The 23,189-nt window shown below is 43.8% G+C and overlaps 1 protein-coding gene across 1 annotated transcript in view; it reads left to right on the forward strand.

Moving 5' to 3' along the window:
• SLC6A8 (solute carrier family 6 member 8) overlaps positions 1–23,189 on the forward strand; it is a 78,445-nt gene that overhangs the window by 7,813 nt on the left and 47,443 nt on the right. Inside the window, exons 2-3 of the mRNA XM_088481054.1 lie at positions 13,201–13,332; positions 16,586–16,847. Of these exons, the coding sequence (XP_088337180.1) occupies positions 13,201–13,332; positions 16,586–16,847 (394 nt within the window). The remainder of the gene's footprint in view (positions 1–13,200; positions 13,333–16,585; positions 16,848–23,189) is intronic.

Consider the following 23,189-nt stretch of genomic DNA (forward strand, 5'->3'; position numbering starts at 1 on the left):
TCTAAAGTAGCGAAATTGATTCCAGAGGGGTTCCCAAGTATGCGGCAGGTGTTTTCTTCATTGCGGGTGGTAGCGGCAGGTGCATTTTTGAAGAATTGTTAAAACACATTTTAAGGACTTAAAAATATGCTTGCACCCATTTTCATGTACCCCAAATTGATGGGCATAGTTATTTTTCCCTCAAAAAATAGCAAAATGCTATTCTTCATCTGTTCTTCAAAGTCGCATTTGTGCACCTGCTGCGGCTATTTCAAAACCTGACTTCCCTTCAGCAGGCAAAAACGGGGGTACCCATAGTGATCCCCCATGTCAGGACATCTTTAGGGGGGTGCCAGGATGATTTTCCGAAAATTGACAGGACTTTTCGCCTGTTCCAGTTTCGCCGGGTCCAGTTTTCGCTTCCTTACAAGTTGAATACGGGGATAAACGGGGACGCGCGCCATACTTTTCCGCCTGCAAAACAGGGCGAAGTAGGTGAAAGGTCCAGCAGGCGAAATGTCCGGACTTTTCGCCTCAAATTGAATACGGGTCTCAGAATCAGGCCTTTTCGTGTCCTATTAAATTAATTGGAACCTAGTTATGCTGTTGCTTAATGGAAGAAAAAAAAAATACCATACATTCTTTAGTTCAGCCCAGGATAAATGGTGTGTAAACCAACAGTAAATCAATATACAAGCAAAAATGTGTCTGCCACCGATTTATGAGTTTCCTACTTGTAAACTTATGGCCACAGTCACTGCTATGAATGTGGAAGCTTTTGAGGGCCTGCTTACATTATATAAAAGGGATGGGCAAGAGTACAAATGATTAGTAGCCTTGTCTTTTATTGCTAAGCTCTAGCAGATTGTTTACTATGCGTTTAGGCATATGTTCAGTATGAGTGGCTCAGAGGTCAGCCTTGCTGCCTTACTGTGCTTGGACCAGCAGGGCACTCACTTTGTGGAACTTTCTATGTATTCCTCTGTTTGTGTGTGTGCGCTCCAATGTTCTTCTACAGTAAAAATGAACCCCAGCCTGGGAGATTACACACCTCCCAACATTTTTGGTTGTAAATTAGAGTCCCCCACGCGTCTGACCATGCCCCTGTTTTCATCATTCTGGGTGCATGGCAGCACTCCCGGAAATGCTGGGGTGCCCCAAGGCTCTCCCCGCCCCCGCACTGTGAACAGATGCAGTGCCCTCCCCTGCAGAACACTGCTGCCCGCGAGTAGGACGGCGGGACAGTCCCTGAAAGTGGGACAGTCCCACTGAAAAGCAGGTTGGGAGGTATGAGATTGCAGGCAGTAAAATTGTAACTTTCATTGTAGCAGGGATTGAATGGTTAAATATTCTCTGTAAAGTGCTGCATAATATGTGGGCACTATAGCTATTATTATTATTATTATTATTATTATTATTATTATTACCAGTTATTTATATAGCGCACACATATTCCGCCATTCACATAAGTCCCTGCCCCAGTGGAGCTTACAATCTATATTCCCTAACACACACTCACACACATACACACTAGGGTTAATTTTTTTTGCTGAGAGCCAGTTAATCTACCAATATATTTTTGGAGTGTGGGAGGAAACCGGAGCATCCAGAGGAAACCCAGGGAGAATATACAAACTCTGCACAGTTAGTGTCGTGGTGGGAGTTGAACCCATGAGGCAGTAACGCTAACCATTGCACTGTCTGTGCTGCCCATATATAGCTATAGAATTATATATCTGTTAGTAAATCATCACCTATGTATTTCACAGCTGCATGTACATTATGAAGTTAGGAGAAAGTATGTCAATTTTTTTTTTGTACATTGTAAAAGCTATATATCATTCCCAATTACAGTGTAGAATCCATGACACTAGCTGTGATATTCACGTATCCTGCCTAGCAGAACTAACATGAGTTATTCATTAACTAGTAAAATCTTACAACTTGCACATGCTTTCAGATAAGAAGGAAAGACAGTTCTGAGTCACCTTGGATGATGTGTAGGGGAATCTTAAGGTGCCCATACGTGGTGCGATATGCACCTTGGTATGCGACTTGCGATCCGACGGCCGACATATCGAGTGGTCCACACACAGGGAGTGATCGGGTGGCCGACCTCTCGATATGCCGGCACCCCTCTCCCCCAACTGCATAGCGCTGCCTGGGTCGTACATCGTATCCCCAGATCAAGTGAACATGCAGTAAGATCTGGAGGTGCGATGTTCCACCCCACGGGAGCGCGAACTGGCCAATATATCATGCCCATACACTGTACGATATAGCCGCGATATTGTACTAATCTGTTGGATCGGCTGCTATATCACACTGTGTATGGACACCTTTACAGTATTGTGGCATCTGGAAGTACCGGTGGGAACGAAAATGAAATTTGAATTGATGATGACTAAGTGGGCATGCCCTAAACCTGCCGCAAGGGACAACAAGATTACTTTACAAACTTATTATCAAATGTCAAGCTGTAAACCAGGAGCACTAGAAGAGATGAGGGCCAGCACATGTGACTCGGAACTCAAAGAGCTGTCAAAACCCTGTCAAGCCCACCTATCACCTAACAGCAATGGTGGCAACTATTTTGAGGGCTGAACGAATCTCATAGCTTCATAGCTACCATTATTTTGGATGTGGGGAGAGGGATACTCAGGCTTGGCCTCATCTTGTGGTGGTGTGCCTGCGTTGCATCTCATAATGTGGCGTAATAAAGCAATGTGAGATATTAGCCCACCTGCCTCTGTAATTACTGAGTGGACAGGGACGTGAGGATGCAATTGGCAGTGTAATGCGTCTTGCCCCCCCCCAACCCGAATTTGATGATATGAATGGAGCTACTAGGTATTGTCCACCACTGTTTCTCATACCTCCTCTCCTCGTGATGCCTCGTTCTCTGCAATCATACTGGCAGACATAATTTTTTCCTCTCCTGGGGGTATATCTACTAAAGTGTTTGTACTTTTTAGAAGTGGATATGTTGCCCATAGCAACCAATCAGATTCTAGCTATTATCTTCTAGAAGGGGCTAGATAAATGTTAAGTAGAATCTGATTGGTTGCTATGGGCAACATCTAGAAAATTGCAGGATTGTGAAGAGGGGCCAGGACCAAGATGAAGCAATTCTATGAGAAATGCGTCATCTCTCCCCCCAACGTGCCCATTTCACGCGGATGTGGGAGGATGACCTACTCTTCCTGGAGTCCGTTGGGACTCTCCTAAATGCAGGAGTCTTCTGGACCTTACGAGAGGGAAGGTAAGTATGACCCACCTGGACATACCCTCCAGGATCTCATGGAAGGGACGTTTAAAAGTAGGTATGAGGCTTTTAGGCTCCCTGTGGCTCTCCGGCTACTGTGAAACTACATACCCAGCATGCTCTGCCTATGGCAGTAATATAATGGATGCATTTGCACTGTCTCTGCGTTGCCCTTAATTGCTTGTGGCATAGAATTACTGAATCACTTAACAGTGACAACTATTCTCACTCAAAATCTCTTCCAAATATAAGGTGATAGAATTAGTTTATAATGCGTATTATCATCCTAATTTAGAAAATGATGCAGACCCCACACCATTACCCTTCGTTTTTTTAACACAAAAGCCAGAAAGGCTAGCATATGCTTCAATTGAGTAAACTATGCTGCTTGGGACATTTAAACACATTCAATTTTTCATGATATCCCCTGAAGAAGCTAATACCCAGGATATAAGAAGGGTGGAAAACAGCAAATATCTCTGATATCTGCTACGGTCCTTCCATTTCCAACCATGAAAGTAGCCCAGATTTACATGGGAGCTGCTGAGCTGTCAAATTTGCCATTTCCGGAGCTTGGCACCCGTAGCTAGTGCCTATGGTCTACTATAACGCCTATTTTCCCCGCAGACGGCTGTGCATGAGCAGTACGCTTGCCGAGTCCGAACTTGTAAGCAAAGTTATGGCCCGTCCTGTTGTGATGTCAGGCCAGACATACTGATCATAAGTGTGTATATAGGTTACAAATCGGACTGCATTAGACGCACTCTGTTGAATATAACTGACACTTATACCCCTTTTACACCTAAATTCCGGGTCTGATCCGGAGTTGGTACAGGGTTCCAATCCGGATCAGACCCGGAATATAGCCGGCGCCGACCCAGAACATTCCCGAGTCGGCGCCGTTCACACCGGAGTTGGGTCTGCATAGACCCGGATTTTCCAGCGTTGAAGTGGACCAACCGGCCGGCATACGGTGCGCTCCAGGTCATCATGACCCGGAGCGCGTCGTTCAAACTGCAGGGTTTCACGGGTTACTCCCATGTTAGACCATGCAAGTTACCTGGGTTGGATTGCCGGGTCACTCGACCCGACGATACAACCCTCTCACCTTTTACACCAAGGAGCTACCCGAAATAACCCTGCAATAACCCGGGTTTTAGCTCTGGTGTAAAAGGGGTATTAGAGATATAGGGGGTCATTCAGACCCACTCGCGAGCGGCAGTACGCTCGCAAGTGGGTCGATGTTCCCCACTGCGCATGCGCACGACGGCGGGAGCTCCGTCGTGCGCATGCGCGAGACCCGACGAGCGAAGGACTTTCCTTCGCTCGGAGTGTCTCATCAAAGGGGCGTGCTGTCGATGGTGACTGACAGCACGCCCCCTTTGGTGTGCGTGCCGGGGGCGTGCCTGCCAGACGGAGGCGTTCCCAAGGGAACGCCTTTCCGTCTGAAGCCGGCCCCACTGACATCACTAGTGATGTCAGTGGGAGTGATTTTGGCTCTGATAGAGCCAAAATCACTCCTGGCCTTGCGGTTGAGAAACCCAACCACAGGCTTTTACTCGCAGTTCCGATGGTCGCGATGGTCAAGACCATCGCGACCATCATTTTGCACGCTCGTATATGCTGTGGGTGGTGACCCACAGCTATACGAGCGTCCAGGAGGACGCTCCATATTAATGGAGGTGGGCCCTGATTCAGAGCGAGCGCTCTGGTCAGAGTGTCCGGCTCTGAATCAGGGCCATATTTCCTAAAGTGCTGGTTTTACAAAAGTGGAGCTGTTGCCCATAGCAATCAATCAGATTCTACTTATTTATCTATTACCGGCTAGAAAATAATAGCTAGAACCTGTTTGGTTGCTATGGGCAATATCTCCACTTTAGTAAACCCTGCACTTTAGTAAATTTACACCTTACAGTCTAATCTTTTACCTGTACCATATGCCAGCAGGACGCTGTTGTTAAGATGTGGGTGGTGTCGCAACAGTCTGCATGATATCATAGTCTGGGGGAGATGTATAAATCTTGAAGAAAGATAAAGTGGAAAAGTTGCTCATAGCAACCAATCAGCTTACTGTAAAATGACAGTTACAAGCTGATTGGTTGATATGGGTATCTTTATCTCTCCCCAAGATTTGATAAATCTCCCCCTCTGTAACAGAGTTGCAGTGAAATACTAAGGTAACACTGTCAAGTGTGACTCTGGGGAGGGTGCCAAGCAGTCTAGTGCATAACACACCAATAGCATTAGAAATGGAAGGCAGCCAGAGTCGTGTTGGGTATAGAGTTGAACGGTGCCAAAAGTTGAGCGGAACTGCTAGTGCCTGAGCATAACTTTTACTCGGATCCCCACACACATGACAGTAGAATTAATGTGACTCAGATCATGGCCAAGTGACGTAGCCACTATGTCAGTTCACTTGACCCCTTCTTTGACCATCTATAATTGTTGTATGCTGTGCCTGTTGTCACCTTCCATTTATTATATAAGTAATCACAATTAGCACCTCCCACTCATCCAGACTGTTTAGGTGTGATTTGCCAAAGGCAAGGTGTATGTATGAAACAGCCCCATTGTGTTTCACATCACTCATTGTGAAAGTGTTCCAAGATAGAAGGCATGAGAAGATTCTAGTCTTCATTAGAACTTTATACTCTAAGCAAAATAGCCCTCCCATAAATTTATATACAGTATTTGCCCAAGATATCACCTATTCACTGCATTGCCAGTCATCGCGCAAGAATTACAGCATTTAGGGAGCCGTCACACGTGCGCAGTGGACCTGGAAGCCCTGACTTGAACTTTCAGTTCCATTTCTTATAATAAATAAATAAAATTAGTTACAAATATAAAAAGACAGACGAGATGTACCACATCACAGATGTGATGCTTAGTACATCCCACCCAAAGTGAAAACCATACAATAAAAATAAAATATAATATAATATGCTATTGGTTTAAATAAACAGGAGACAAGGCCGGAATGTCAGAGGAAAAGGTCCCAGGAGAGCTGGAAGGGTGCCAGGGGAGAGAGGGAGATATTCCCAGTGGATATGGTGCCAAGTGAGAGGAGAGTGTGCCAGGGGATTGGGTCTCAGGGAAGGGTGAAGTGGGTAACAGAATGGAAGGCAGGGTGTCAGGAGACAGGATCCCATACAGTGTTGAAGTAGTGGAATTTGTATCCTTCAACCCTGTTTGACATTATAGGGTCAATCCAATTAGGGCGGAATTGCAAGATGCAAGTTTGTTATGAAACTCGCAGATTTCGCACTTGAGAATTCTCCAATCCAATTAAAAAAGCCTATCCGAGGTACTCGTAGCGGGGGTTTGCGAACTGTCTGCCAAATGCGATGTAAGAGAAGTGCATGAAAAAGTGGGGAGACCAAAACTGATAAATGCATTAGCAGGGCGATATAGAAGGCTGTTTGTGGGCATTTGGAAAATACTGAAGGTTTTTAAATGACTGATATGTGCTTTGACACAAAAACTATTTGCTAAAAAATAAAAAACAATAAAATAAAAAAAAATTATGAAAGGACATTTTTTTTTCTTTCGTTTAATCTCAAGCAAATTAAATTTAATATATATATTATTTTTTTGGGGGGGTTAATTTGAGATTTGTTTGTTTTTTTACCCCCCAAAAAATATGGTGTCCCTACATTTTAACCTTAAAATAAAGATTTTCCTTTCCATCTGTCATCCTCAGGGGGGTGCGAATGGAAAAATGCAAATTCACTGTGACTGGTTCTGTGCAAGTTGCTAATTGGATTGCAAAATGATTTCGCTATGCAAAACCTCAACTCGCAATTCGCACTTAATTGGATTGACCCCTATGTGTATTTATATTCATAATTTGTTTTTATTTATTTTTTTAATGCTACCCTTCCTCCTGTGATGTTATGGGGAGGGTGCATCATGTTCACCTCAGCATGAAGGACCTACCACAATGATTTCTGGCAGTTCCAGTCCTCCCTGCTACACCATACCTAACGCACTATTCCCTTATAGGAGTAATAATGTATAAGCATGGCTGGTGTCTTCCTGGGAGAGGAGCAGCAATGGTGGAAGGCATGGCTCGGGGGCATGTACAGTGTTTCCCCTTGGGAGCCAATGGGTAGCGATGATGGTGGGGATTGGATGGGGCACATAGTGTGTGTTGGAAAGTGGCTGTACACACCAGTAGCTAGTCAAGTGTTACACATCCTCCAGTGTTATAATAAAGCTCCTGAAATATTAGACCTGGTTATAAATCATTAAGCTCCACCCTCCATGGGGAATCAGTATGAAATACCACCGGTTCGATTCCCGGCAGTGGCAGCCCGACGCTGGAACAGATCCCGGCAGTGGCAGCCCGACAGCGCTGGAAATCCCGATCGTCCCTAGGTAAGTATTAACTAACCTACCCCCCTAACCCTAATCCTCCCTTAGGGGTGCCTAACCCTAACCTCGTCCCCCCAAGTGCCTAACCCTAATCCCCCCTCTAAGTGCGTAAACCTAACCCCCCCTTCCCTGCTGCCTAACCATAACCTCCCCCCGGGGGTGCCTAATCCTAACCCTCCCTCCCCCTAGCCTAACCCTAACCTCCCGGGGGGGTACCTAACCCTAAGTCCCCCCCCCGGGAGCCCTAAACCTAACCCTCCCCCCTAGCGGCTGTCCGCTTGCGACGCCCGGCATCCCTTCGATCCCGACGTTGGGGAAATGAGCAGCGTCTACATCTAGACGCCGGGCATTTCACCCTCGCTGGGATATGACAGTCGGGAAGCCGGCTGTCGGTAAAATGTCAGCCGGCTTCCCGATTGCATCCCCTCCAGGGCACATCCCACCTTTCCACACTACGTGAACCAAGCCTGCTCCAGAACAACTGTAGCCACAACTGTGTGCGATACAGTGGGTGGAAGGGGGTTAAATGCGCTCGTTGATAAAATATGACATCTCCTGACTTATTTGTGATATCTGATTATTCACCAGTTCCAAGAAAATGGTCTTTTATTTCATCTAAATAATGCATACTTAGGAATGGTGTCAATTCTTAATTGAATTGTAAAGCGAAAAGATGTTTCGTATCGTGTGTGCGTGCTACTGTATATTGTGTTCTGGGGCCCTGCAACGGAAAGGGGACCATCAAAAGCACTAAGAAAAAAAAAAATGACTCAAGTAGATGGGACACTTTTGACCTATTCCTGGACCTCCCTCTCCTCCTTGCAACTTCTCATCAGACCAGCTACAGTATGTGGCTAAAATTCCAAACAATCCCAAAAGGGAGGGTCTCCTTTCATGCCTTTTTGCAATAAAGCAGGGTGTCCCTACAAATGAAAACATAACATAAATTCACATCCCATTCACATAATGGAGGTTACTTTATGCTACAAATACAGTATATGCTGTATCTGATCTGTTTGAAGTTTTTCCAAACTCCAGCAGTGCCTCCTTACAACATTCCGTCTGCTAGATTTCCAACTACTGGGAGTCCTCTGCGTCTTCCTACTGTACAGTGCTGAACATTACACTTCCCTGTGAAGCCAAACAGCAGAAACAGCCCGTAATCTAATGCAAGGTGTCATATAGATGGGTCTCCCTGTTCATTCAGGATATTACATGAACATATAGCATGACCTAGATTGTCATGTCTGTAATGTCTTATTTAATTTACAGTCCCTTTTACTGATGTTAAGGAGAGTACCATCATTGAACTAATCCTTCTTTTGTTTAGCTATATAATCCTCTTTTTAATCTTCTTTTAAATGGTTATACAGTAAAGGCACATATCTACTACACGATGAATGAACGATCGAACGCTAACGACATCGATATCGTTCATTATACTGTGCAGCGGATATTGGCCCTGATTCAGACCCACTCGCAAGCGGCTGTCCGCTCGCAAGTGGGTCGATGTTGTGCACTGCGCATGCGCACGACGGCGGGAGCTCCGTCGTGCGCATGCGCCAGACGCGACGAGCGAAGGAAAGTCCTTCGCTCGTTGTGTTTGATCAAAGGGGGCGTGCTGTCGATGTTGATTGACAGCACGCCCCCTTTGGTGGGCGTGCTGGGGGCGTGCCTCCCTGACGGGGGCGTTCCCAAGGGATAGAGCCAAAATCACTCCCGGGCCTTGCGGTTGAAAACCTCAACCGCAGGCTCCGGCTCGCAGTTTCGATGGTCACGACCATCGCGGCCATCAAACTGCACGCTCGTATAGGCTGTGGGTGGTGACCCACAGCTATACGAGCGTCCAGGGGGACGCTCCATAGTTATGGAGGACGGCCCTCATTCAGAGCGTGCGCTCTGTTCAGAGCGTACGGCTCTGAATGAGGGCCTTTGTGCCCACACTAAACGATATGTCGTTCAGTGCCGGCACCCTCCCGCATACCCAAACCTGCACATCCTGACGATATCGTCTGGTTGGCCAGTATGTTCAGGCCATGACAGATGCCGACAACGACCAGCGGAAGATCGCGTATGGCTGGTCATTGCCGGCATATCCACTGCACGATAATGCGGACGATGAATGATAACGATGTCGTTACCGTTCAATCGTCCATTTATATCGTGTAGTGGATATGCGCCTTAAGAATCAAATATAAAAAACACTCAACTCATTGATATGAAGAAACAAGCTCTCCAGCAGAAATAGCAATATCCCTACTACAGGGGAATTTGTCATCTCACTGAGTGGTGGCTCTTTCATTCACATAGTGGGGGAGATGTACTAAGCCTTGAAAAGTGATAAAGAACCAACCAATCAGCTGCTAACTGTCACTTTACAGGCTGCGTTTGAAAAATGACAGTTAGGAGTTAATTGGTTGGTATTTTATCTCTGTCCACTTCTCTCGCCAAGACTTTATTGCATCTCCCCCACATAACTAATGACATTGTAGCCATGGGAGGAGGTTCTGCAGTAAGCCTGTACCAGTTATGAAGCGGGTTGAATAGGAGGGCTGTATATTAAAATGTTCCAGCTCATTTTGCCACTTACTGCCCAGATAGATTTGTGTGGGAGGCATTTTTTGGTGAAAAGGTGCCCGTCTGCCTACTGAACTCCTGTGCTTGGAGTGGGGTATGAAATGTCTGCCTGGAAATGTAAAGAACTCAGAATTAAATCAGAATTAATATATGTGGATCACACATGTTATGAACTGAAGATTATATGGAACATCAAATTATTGGGGCGTTTTAGAATCATCTGAGTAGGGTAGAGGGCAGGAAAGCCATCTTTATGGGGGGAATTATATTCAGTCTGATGTGCTGCCTCGATGTTTGGCTGTGCGCATTACTGCTTAATACGGTCGCTGATCATTGCTAATGCTCCATGGGCAAACGCAGGGGGGGTTTCCGTCCGCCTGGAAACCCCCCTCCCCAGCCCACACCATGACCACAATAGAAATAATAATAATATAATTGATTGTTACTAGTGCTGCATGTTCTTCTCAGTATCACAAATAAAATAATTAGCACCACCCGTGGATCTTTTAACATGTATCAGCCAGTAATAAAAAACCTGTGCACCAACAAGAAGATCTGGAAAACATGCATTGCTAGAGATGCACTGCTATAGAGCCCAATATGTACATATACAGTATGTCAAAGGCAGTCCTAGGTTCTTCTGCTGCTCCTCCAGGCTCTCGGACTTGCTCCAATACTCTGGAATGGTGCCCACATCTAAAATAAAACCATTCAGCTCAGGCAGGATGGCCCTACTGCCGCATATAATGGCTTACTGTGATCACTGGTCCTGTATATGCTGGAATTATTACACACAATACACTTTGTATGACGTTTATTAAAGATGGTTAAGTACTAATTCTGCCCTCTTCATACCACACTCGCTCTAAAATGAAGCATTTGGAAACTCCCCTCTGGAAACCCTGCGTTTGCCACTGTGCTCCTGCGCACCACTATGGTGAGCGATGGAAAAGTAGCGGTTTGGGCCTTCGTCTGACTGTTCCGGAGGCCCTCCGCTTAATTGAATTCCCCCTTAAGGGCTGACAGATTTGAGAGCAAAGCAAAAAAACAGCAAGTAACTTTTAACCTTGGTAAAACCATGTTGCACTGCAGGTGGGGCAGATTAATATGTGCAGAGAGATAAATATTGGAGAGGAACATGGACAAACTCATATCTAAATTGCAGTTTCAAAATAAAGCTGCCCAGTATTTGTGGGCTACATAAACAATTGTATAATTGTATAAACAAATTAATTAATGTATTTGCACATCTTGCACTGTAGCATGGTTTGTAACAGATACAAAAGTTACCTGCTTTTTTCTAGAGATGAGCGGTTCAGATCTCAAAACAAGAAGACAAATTGCACTTATCTACTTTAATTTAAAGCCCACCATACGGAGCTAAATTCAATATTTTGACTGTTTTTGGTACTTTGTTTAATGGCACACCTAAAGAATGTGCCACTCTGGTGCCAGAATGCAAAGGCCCCCTTCTCTGTGGAGGGTGGTGCTGGCATGTATTGCCTCTTTCATTACAGCATAAAGGGGTCTATTTACTAAGCAGTGTTAGGAGACAGAGTGAAAAGTGATAAGATGGTGATAAGGTGCCAGCCAATCAGCTCCCAACTGTCATTTCTCAAACACAGCCTGTTGGGAGCTGATTGGCTGGCACCTTATCACCATCTTATCACTTTTCACTCTGTCTCCTAACACTGCTTAGTAAATAGACCCCAAAGTCTACCCCAAACAGCTGCCCGTTAACCTTCCACAGTAAAGACAGTCAGACCCTGCTCTCACCATACGCTCCCACCGCCTGCACCAACGTCATTTATCCTGACGTCCTAATCCCCTGAATCCTCTTATAAATCAAACTGTTTCTGCTGATCACTGGATATAATCACAAATTAAAATGTCTCTCTGACCATCGCTATGACTAACATGAGTATTAAGTAATTCAAAGTCTACTGGCTGATAAAACCTAAGTGACAGCAGATTTATAAAAGGAAAGAATCCACTGTGCTCAGTGTTTATCATCAAGGACGCTTGAAAAAAAAAATATCGGTCGGTCTTCAAACCTTTGTATATATTTAGTAGAGTTAGATTTACAGATGGTAAAGTTGATAGCCAAAGATTGCACCCATGAAAACACAATATATTACCTGCGTTACAACAAGAAATGTTCAAAGAGAAACACATGCTGCTGGTTAATGGACGATTGTAGGGGAAATTTCACCCCTTATTTATAAATTTCAAATGTGTATCTCTAGATTGGATATTGGCTTTGTGATATGTATAGTTGGAAAGTATATAACACAGAGATTCCCAAACGCGCTCCTCAAGGCTCCCCAATAGTTCAGGTTTTAGAGATATCCATGGTTGAGCACAGGTGACTTAATTAGTACCTCAGTCAATTTGATTTAACACCTCAACCATGGGAACCTCTAATATAATATATTGCAGTCAGGGCTGGGCCTGTCCTGGGGCTAAAAACTTATCAAGGGCCTATTGTGAGGAAGGGAGGAGGTGTGACCAGTGCCATGTGGGTGTGACCAGTGCCATGTGGGTGTGTACATCCCATACACTCTGTGGCCCAATGTCTACTTAAATACATAAATTTAGAAGTATTGCATCATTTTGTGAAGAAAAATAGAAATACAAGTTTAATACTTATGATTCGTGGCCAATTGTGTGGCCAGCAGGACGGCTGGTAGTCTTTATGCTGTCATGGTGATGGGCCTATATTTATGTGGAGGCCTGGGGCTGTAGTCCCATTCACTCCCAATGTTAATCTGGCCCTGATTGCAGTATGAGATTAGAAAACAATATATGCTAGTATTTTGACTTCATGCAGATTTATGTGTTGCAAAGCTGGAATGTGAAATGGTGCGACATTATAAAGTACATTGTCATAAGCATTATGTAGCTTGTTAATTGACGAGGGTTTCTAGAACCGCGTTAGTGAACTGCGTTGGGCTGTGCTGTATGAAACCTCTTATAAATTAACATCTATTGTCTCCCTGTAGGTGTCTTTCTCATTCCTTATGTCCTGATTGCCATCTTCGGTGGAATTCCAATTTTCTTTTTGGAAATCGCGTTGGGACAGTTCATGAAAGCTGGAAGTATTGCTGTGTGGAATATAGCACCTCTATTCCAAGGTCAGTCCATTTATTAACTCATCTTCACTTCTGAAGTATCGGGAATTATTTATCCTGTGTGTGTGACCATGCCTTTGCCAAAACCCAACTGTTCTCAGGAAAGTCCCTAAGGGAAAAAATGTTGCAGGACCTTCTGAAATCAGCTGGGTTTTGGCAGAGGCATGGTCGCACACAGGAAGGTTAGAGATCATTTTAGGGAGGGGTGCTTTGAAGGTATATAGCTGCACCCCAGCTTCCTTATGGTCCATATAGTCGTCTCACAAACTAATGATGTTGGGAGAGTTGGGACAGGTCAAGAGCCTGGCTGTAATTTCTTTCCATTAATTGCAGATACATCTTTAAAACCAACAAAGGTTTACATTATCTGTAAATATAGGATGTAGCAACATTAAGCATATGACAAGCTCCAGGTGACACCGTCCCCAACCCATCCCCCCCCCCGTAGGTGTACCAGGCGGCCTGTGCTAAATACATTATGGGAAAAGTGGAAAATCTTTTAAATTATTATTTCGGATTGTCTGCCAAAGCAGAAGAAAGCTCATTCCTAGAGTAACAATTACATGTTCTATATATTCTTAATCTGCCAATGACTGGTTTTGTGATATTACATATCATGTGCTAAATCCTGCCGCCTCGGTGCACATGCTGTTTTCCTTCTTTTGGGTTGCAGGATATTTCAATTCAGAATATTCCTATCTTTTGGACTAGCAGCTGCCTCGTGACCCTAAACTAATGTATGCGAGCTCAGCTAAGCGTTTCCAATTCAAGCAGGAACTGTATTTCCACTTCTTGTCTGACAAGGTTGTACTGTTATAGCCCAAGGCTGCCTCCCGTTAATTGAATACATGTAATGGCCTGTTCTCATTACCTCTACGCTGAGGCGTGTGCTGATGGTTAAAGAATATTGTCATGCATCATACCCGTGATGTATGACTATTATTTATTACCTCAGTGACATAAAAAACATGTATGACTAATCAGGCCTCCACAGATTTGGCTGCCATTAGAAATTCATCAGACACTTTTGGCCTCATTGCTATACTTAGGGCTCCATTTACTAACGAACGAAATACCATCGGCAATTTTTCGTTTAGAATCGCTGTGATACAAACTAAAATTCCACTGGTATTTAGTAATACTTACCCCTCTGGCGAGGTCCTCCGCTGGGCTGCTGGCAGGGGCTCCAGTGTTATGGGCATGCGCGACGGTCCATCTGCGCACGTGCATGACAAGGAGACCCGGCAGTAGCTGGAAGGCTTCTCTGAAGCCGGAAAGGCACCGCAGGATCTCCATTGCCAGCAATAGGGTCCGCATCGCTCTTGCCATCTAAAAGATGGCGACAGCGATGCTGCGAAAACAGCGGTGATCTAAGATTGCCGCTGTTTACTAAAGCTTTAGCGCGCGCTATAGGGGTTATATTTCGTTAGTAAATGGAGCCCTTAAGCTGGCCGCATATTTCAGCCAACATGGAGGAGGGGAAGGCGATAATTGGAGCGCCTCCATGCGCTGCACATTGGCCTTTGTTCAACTAAGGGACACATTCTCGTTATAGAGAAGAATTAGGTTTTTCTAATCCTGGTATGATTTTGGCCCATCATTCATTAACAGGATCAGAGCAACATGCTCATAAAATTAAGCAAAGGTTAGTGCATAAGTGATGGTAGTACTGGTCAATGACCATGCACACATCACACAGGATTATAGGCTAGGTAGTCACACTTCTGTGCTGCTGTCCTGACAAGTTTTATGTCCCGAATGTAATGGTTGTTGGGAGGTGTGGCAATGTGCGCACTGCAATGCAGAGGTGTTTTAGGGGACTGCATTAAACTGGAGTAGAAAAGAAAAAGCTCACTTCCACCATACACTTGGGGGTAGATTTACTGAAGCTTCTGAAACAGACAAGCGGTGATTTTGCCCATAGCAACCAATCAGATTCTAGCTATAATTTCTCTATTGCATTCTAGAAAATGATACAGAATCTGATTGGTTGCTATGGGAAACATCACCACTTGTCTGTTTTAGAAGCTTTAGTAAATATACCCCTTACTGGCTTGTAGACAAACATATTCCAGGATCATACCTCACAACATGATCCTCTCCAGGAGGGACACAATGCTCTGGTCCTGGACTTCCCTGGTAAGAGGCGGGGCTGCGGCACAGTTCAAAAGTCAAATAGGGGAGAGACACCAACTGTCATTTCACACACTGCCAAACATCACTGGCTGGGACTCACTGGCAGGTGGTGTGACGCCCCTATTTGAATTTTGGACTGTACTGCAGCCCCACCTCTGGTGCCTCCACCTATCATAAATTACCAGGGAAGTCCAGGACCAGAGCATTGTGTCCCTCCTGGAGAGGGTCATGTTGGGAGGTATGCAGGATCACCATTTACACTATCAACTGGACACAGGAAATAGCAGACAAAAGGTTGGGGGGGGCTTATTTGAAATCTGTTACATCATGAACTTGAAGAAACTTCCAAAAGTGCAAATAACTTGGCCCTCACATCTTGACGAGTGTATGCTCCTCCCAAGGAAGCCTAAACCGTGCCCGAATTTGCAGAAATCATGCACACTTTGTTACATTCTGCAAAACTCCTTTCATCTGGCTAATGTACTGTATATTTTCTTTGCATAAAATTAAATTGCATGCATATGAAAAATAAATGTAGATATTTGTAGCTTTAAATCTGCATCCGCCATGTCCAAAAGCATTGGGCACTGCTTGTTTAATATCTATGAATCCAAACTGAATTCAATTCATCATAAATCATCCTGATTCCAAGATCTTTAATTATACTTTACGCATGTTCAATCTTCTTAAATCACAGGTCCGAATACTGTAATCTAGCCATACATTGGCTCACGGTCAGGGATCTGTGTGATTGGCAAGCCTTCTAGTAAATGGAAGCTGCTGTTATGCAATATTATTGAAATAGGAGTTGAATTGTGCTGTTAAAAATTGATGGTGATTTAAAATTACAGCTGGATCACAAATCTTGCATATTACAATTGTTTTTCTTTTTGTTTAAACACTTTGGAGGTATATATACTAAAGTGTGGATTTATACTGGAGGTAGTGCCCATGGCAACCAATCCGATTTGCACCTTTAATAAGATAATAGCTAGAATCTGATTGGTTGCTATGGGCAACATATCTACTTCTATAAACCCGCACCTTAGTAAATATACCTCTTCTTTCTCTTAAAACATATCTTATTTTGTTTTCACCCCATTTTGTGTTGGTGCTGTAGGAATCGGCTTTGCATCTGTGGTGATAGTCTTTTTCTGCAACACGTATTACATCATGATCTTGACGTGGGCTGTTTACTACCTGGTGAAGTCGTTCACTGCTGTGCTGCCTTGGTCACAGTGCAACAACACCTGGAACACTCCGGACTGCGTGGAGATCTTCAGACACCAGGACTGTAGCAACGCCACTTCCAACTCCACCTTTGGGAATCTCACCTGCGACGAGCTGTCTGATAAAGTGTCTCCCATCACCGAATTTTGGGAGTAAGTGACTTTTTTTTTTTCCCATCTTATTATCAATTTGCAATTTCATAATTTTTGAAGTTTGTAGATTAAATGAATGGAACAATCTGCACGTGAGAGTCGATTTAAAATGTACCCGTTGCCTACAAGAGAAGGAGGCAGATATGTTATCAGCTGAACCATCCTTTGTGAGAATGCAGCTTTTCAATTCACTAGGAAACCGCAACATCATCGAGACAAAAAGTACATTTTGCTGTGGCAATCAGGAACCTATTTATTAAAATTACACATATCACAGCAGTAACAAATTACCTTTAGCTCAGGGTTGCCTACCTTTAATATTCTCTTCCCGGGAGAAGCCCGGGTAAGAGAAGCAGCAGGGGGCCGACGGGGGCGGGGCTTGATGATTCGCGTCATTAAGCCCCGTCCCCTCGCGGTAAAATTGCCGCGATTGGGCACAATTTACATAGGGGGTGGGGCCAAATGCTGTGATTCATGCAGAATCACAGCTTAAGCCCCGCCCCCTTCACAGAGACCCGCGATTGCCGCGGGTATTCTCCTAATTCTGCCCACTTCACTAGGAAGTGGGCAGAATGCGGGAGAAATGCCTACCCTTCCGGGGGTGCGGGGGGTTACCTGAAAAAGCGGGAGCCTCCCGCGAAAACCGGGAGGGTAGGCATGTATGCTTTAGCTGCTACTTATTATTATTTTAACGATCTGCAATGAGTTACGTATATCTTTTTAGAGGGCCCATTCTCTTCTACTGGGCACGGAACATGAATGGGAACTGGAAGCCTGGATTTCGGTTCCAGTTACAAAATGATAGAATGAAATGTCCTTTGATAAATCAGCTCCTGAAGGCCACAGATGTCTCATGACCCTAGCCTAGAGAATTGATAGGATCATTCTCATGAATGTTGGTTAGGCTTACAAAATGGCTGCCGCAATTGTACGTAGATTACATTTTCCCTTTTATTTTTGTGTATTAAACTAATGGGCCTGATTCAGTGGGTGCACACAGTCGGCTGCATTTCCTTTGCATAGTTACAGTTGCGGTAATATGCAAATGCTAGTTTCCGCCGTCCCTTGTTCACTGGTGTGTGCTACACTTTGCAAGCCCAGAGACGCCTACTTTCAATGCCCGTGGACAGTGTAGCTCCGCCGGAGATTCTGAACACTCCACCAGGGGCGCACTGTCGCATCCGCCACCGACATTTGCACCAGCCTATGGCTGGTGCAGTATCCGCTTCTAAAACTCTGGCTAAAGAACGCCTCTGCGGCTCCGCGTTTGGGATCACTGACATGCCCGTGACACTCCCATAACACACTTGAGATGGCCTTTTTTTGCGTTCACTTCAGGCCACCTCCCAGACACCGACCAGGAACTTCTCGCTGGTTCTAATGCCAGCACCTACGTACGCAGCAACGGACTCCGCATACCCTCAAGGGAACGCATGCGCAGTAGGATTTTTTGCGCAGATGCAGTAGCAAATAATTGCTCAACAGAGCAAAAATCAACATTGCGTTCACCTCTGAATCAGCCCCAATGTGTGCTACTTGTTGTTCTACCTGATAAAGAGTAGTCTGACCTACAATAAATTATTATTCTAATATAATGTATTAACTCAGTCTTAGCTAGTATTCTGAAAGAACCCTTGGAAGGATAGTGTTTCCCAACTCATATTTTCAGAATAACATTTTATTCAGAATAACATTGGAAAACCCAATCTCTATATTTTGGACTTTACTGTTCCCATTCTGTCGCAGTCCAATCAGCTGTTATCAGTATAGCTATAATTTTGCTGAAAGTAGCAATTATAAAGGCCAATCTTAATGTATTAATCATGAATAGATCCGAAGGTGAATTAAAACTGCCTTGGTAGGGCCCGGGGTGGCTCGCTTATAGCGGCCATCTTGTAACAAGAACATCCAATCGTTATTGTGCTCTGTGTCTGGTCACTCACTGACACACATATTTCACTGAGCTTTATTCACTGGATCGCACAGACGAAAGCATTAATCTCATAGGCCAGCTTCGTGATATGGCTTCATATTAAGGGGGATATTTATGTAACCTTCTTAATAGGAAAAGTAGAGGTGTTGTTAATAGCAACCTGTCACTTATCTAATACATTCTATAAAATGATAGTGGGAATCTGACTGGTTGCTATTGGCAATAACTCTGCTTGTTCGCTTTAGAAGATTTAATAAATCTCCCCTTGACCCACTTAAGCCAACACAGATTTCAGCTAACACATAACTGTAGCACTGTAAGGGACAGTATGATATGTGACATACTACACAGTGAAACTATTTTTAAAAAAAAATAGTTTTTTTTTTTTTTTGCTCAAGTACAGTTGTATCATTTGTTTATCAATTGTCCTCTCGTGGCATAAGTACTTTGGCGTGAGATCCTTCTCCTCCCCCCGAACCTCATCGTTGCTTGTTTCCAGAGAAAATGATTTCTCCTCACAGCGACCATGTCAGGTCGAGTAGTTCAGATTGAGGGGGTGATTTATCAAAGTTTGAAGAGAGATAAAGTACTAACCAATCAGCTTCTGTCATTTTACAGGAAAATTACAGAATCTGATTGGTTGGTACTTTATCTCTCTCAATTTTACCTCCATTTTATATCTCTCCAAGCTTGGATAAATCTCCCCCTATGTATAACTAATTTTCACCTGAATGGACAGCGCCTGTGGTGATATCCAATCAGGTGCCACATTAGTTACATACCTTATGTCCATGGCACGGAAGGTTGTGGACTTCTATTATGCGGCAACGCTGGAAGCATTGGCTCCTCCTGTGACTGAGGCTTCAGAGAGGTCATGTGGGTGTACCGGGTGCCCCCCATAAGGTTCTTTTCAGTGGGGGATCCTCCGAACGCCCACATGACCTCTCTGAGCACTATTGAAAGTAAGCAGGGACCTATTAGTGTTAGACCAAAGAACAGTCTCCCTGATCATGCCATTGTCCAAGCACCATCCACCCTGCAAGTCATTACAACCCCTCTGCTGCAGGGCTGGCCTCAGCAAAGGGGTTAATGTGCGAGTAGATCGGTGGTTGGGGGGAGAGGACCGGGAGATGCAGAGAATGAGGGAGCACAGCGCGTGAAGAGTGTACAGCATTGTCTGAGGAATCTCTCAGTAGATCTGTTGTATAGTGACTGAGTTACATCGAGTTAATGGATTATTTATTAGTTGTGGAAAAAAAAAAATAACATTCATTGTAGATGACTGGGAAGAAAATGTTGGTATGGGATGCAATTCCTATTGTTTTATCCCTCCAACCATGACTATCTCATGACCTTTGTGAATAATGGCGACATGGAGAGATAGGTACTGTATTTACACTCCCACAAGCCCTCTAGGACAAGCTTAGGCAACCTGTGAGTTTCCAAATGCTGCAGAACTACATGACCCAGCATATTCTGCCAGCCAACCTTATGTAACAAGTCTATGTAACAAGACAAAACACTGTTAAATATTTACTATAGTGACATGAAATGATCTTTGTTTTGTACACATATGGATGTATCACTCTTGTGTGGGTCCTAATGGGGCATTTCTCAAACGCTCTCTACGAAAATCCCTGCTGCAGAAGACAGATGTCAAAATCACGTTACCATTGACATGTGTGAATCACACTTGTATTTGTAACTTCCTACTTGAGCCAATAGACATCTCTACATCAGTAGTTAGTCAATTCTATGGGGAAGATGTATCAAACCGAGAGATAAAGTGGAGAGCGATAAAGTACCAACCTACCAGCTTCTAACTGTCATTTTACAGGCTGTGTTTGAAAAATGACAGTTAGGAGCTGATTGGTTGGTACATTGGGTTATATTTATTAAGCAGTGTTAGGAGACAGAGTGAAAAGTGATAAGGTGCCAGCCAATCAGCTCCCAACTGTCATTTTTCAAACACAGCCTGTGAGATGGCAGTTAGGAGCTGATTGGCTGGCACCTTATCACTATTCACTGTCTTCTAACACTGCTTAGTAAATAGGACATTATAAAGATAATCAATCTGTATACACCTGAAAATGTGTTGTGGGATCAGTTTCACGGTCGATCCTACTAACATCTTAGAACCACGCACTTTATTTATTCTGACGTTTCATCTTACCCCATAAAATACTGCTCATTTAGTTAATTTATGACTTTTATTAATCCTGAGATGCAGGAGACATCGGGAATGTCTCTACTACACATTTAATTTGTGTGTTTGAAGTTTTTTTTTTTAATTGGTCAAAGTGCACCTAGAAATGGACTTTCCGCAGAAGTGCATTTGGAAAATGCCCGTAAAGTCCTTTGGCAGAGGGAAAATGGCAGGTGCATTAATGTATTAAATTTGTGATAGGCAAGGTACGCCCCAATTTGGTCATTATCTTCCATTAAACTTTTGCCATTTTACACTGCAATTCCATACGCTCAACTGTGACACAGGGAACATTATAATAGGCCCTTTGCTCTGCCAGTGTGTCTTTTGCCATTAGTAAATGTCCTTTTTAATGATCATGGCAATAGTCAATAGAAGCTAGTGGTGGAACTACTGATACTAAATGTTGTGCAGCCAGTACGAGGACCAGAGGTTCCTTTTCTCCTTTTTACAAGTATGCACAAGCAGGCCCATGCACAGTGAAGCTTCATTAACGCTCACACATTCAGTTCCACTTGCTTTGTCAAGGTTTGGAGATTATTTATATAATGCTGGTCAAGTAGAGGTCCTATTTGAAACCCCATGAGTGTACCAGCTGTTTGAGGATTGTCCACACCAATGACTATATCTTTCATTGTGTATTTATTCCCCCTCCCATTTCCCCACATGACAAATCACTCATTCATAACGCAAATGTAACATAGCATTCCCTTTCTTGTATTGCTTCTTGTCAGTCCTCAGAGCCTCACGTCTCCAGGGAACAGTGTGTGCTTAGATTTAGGTGAATAAACTTTGGTTGTATATAAACAAGTTATAAAGCTACACTGTTGTTTATAAGAGGTCAGTGACTTCTTTTTGGCGTCGGAACTAATTTTACACAAATGCTCCAAGTACACATAAGATCTTTTATATTACATCCAAACCCTCACACCACAGTCTTGGCTGGCAGGGCATGCTTGTACCTGTAGTTTATCAACAACTGGTATGACACAAGTTGTCTAGGCCTAGTTTATATACAAATGTGTCCTTATACACTATTGCTGCAGTCACACCAAACAGCCCTACTCGTCGTGCCAGGTCCCGTGTGACTTGCCTTGCGCCGGGTTCTTTTTTTAGCCGAAAGTGTGTCTTATACGCAAATGGATGTGACAAATCGTTTCCCGAAACTGCACATATTAATTTGATATGCAACACTTGCATACCGTTGTGTGACTCTGAGTCTAAATCTGTGTACAAAATGCTACGATGTAGCGGCCGTGTTTGTTTTTTTTTTCACGCCAAGTTCCGCTATACAGACTCAGACGCACACAGATATATTAGTATTGCATATCAAATTAATCATTACAGTCTCGTGAAGCGGTTTTGTCGCATCCATTTGCAACTGCATTTTCAGACAAAAGAAGATGCTTGGTGCAAGCCAAGATACACAGAACCTGGCAGCACACTCGTGCCAGGTGTTTTATGCTGCATTGCATATTGAGGCTAGATGTATGACGACACATCTGTATAAAGGGTCTTTCTAATGTGTTCCCCTCTAACAATTGTATGTTAGTTTCACATGTAATCAAAGTATTGCAAATATATATATATTTTTTTAAGTTTTATACTGTTAGTTATTTGGGTACGTCATCGATATAATTGTAGTTTCCCTATGTCATGCAGTACTTCACTTCCTGTGCTTTTGTACGTTCTCTTGCTATGATATTTTCTTGCAGTGTTGCGAGCGAGTGGCGGTAGGGGAGATGTGCCCATGCACTGCGCCCCAGCAACCCCAGGACTGGAGCGGATCAAATGGCCTCTCGCTGGCAGCTGCAGGGTGGGATGGTCTTGTTAGCATGATTCTGAAACATGTGAGCTTGAAAACAGCCTATCCCATTTTTGATTACTATTGTTATTATTATTATTTAAATACTCTGTGTACTTTCCCCCCTTTTCTTGAAATGTGGTTTCTTGGTGATGTCTTAAGGTGCTGTATTGTGAATTTGGACACTGATTAATGACTTCTATATATTGTTAGTGTAAATAATAATAATTAAAAAAAAATAAGACAGCAAACTAATAAATGCCTGATAATACCAATTAAACCATTTTAGAGGTTTTGAGTTATAGAAGTCCAAAAAAAAGTGTGTCACCAAATATAGCATATAATAAACATAAACTCATACAGCTCTCATGTCTACCGATATCACGAGCCATCCAATAG

Source organism: Taudactylus pleione, unplaced genomic scaffold, assembly GCF_031769625.1.
Source record: "Taudactylus pleione unplaced genomic scaffold, aTauple2 ptg000002l, whole genome shotgun sequence".
NCBI lineage: Eukaryota > Metazoa > Chordata > Amphibia > Anura > Myobatrachidae > Taudactylus > Taudactylus pleione.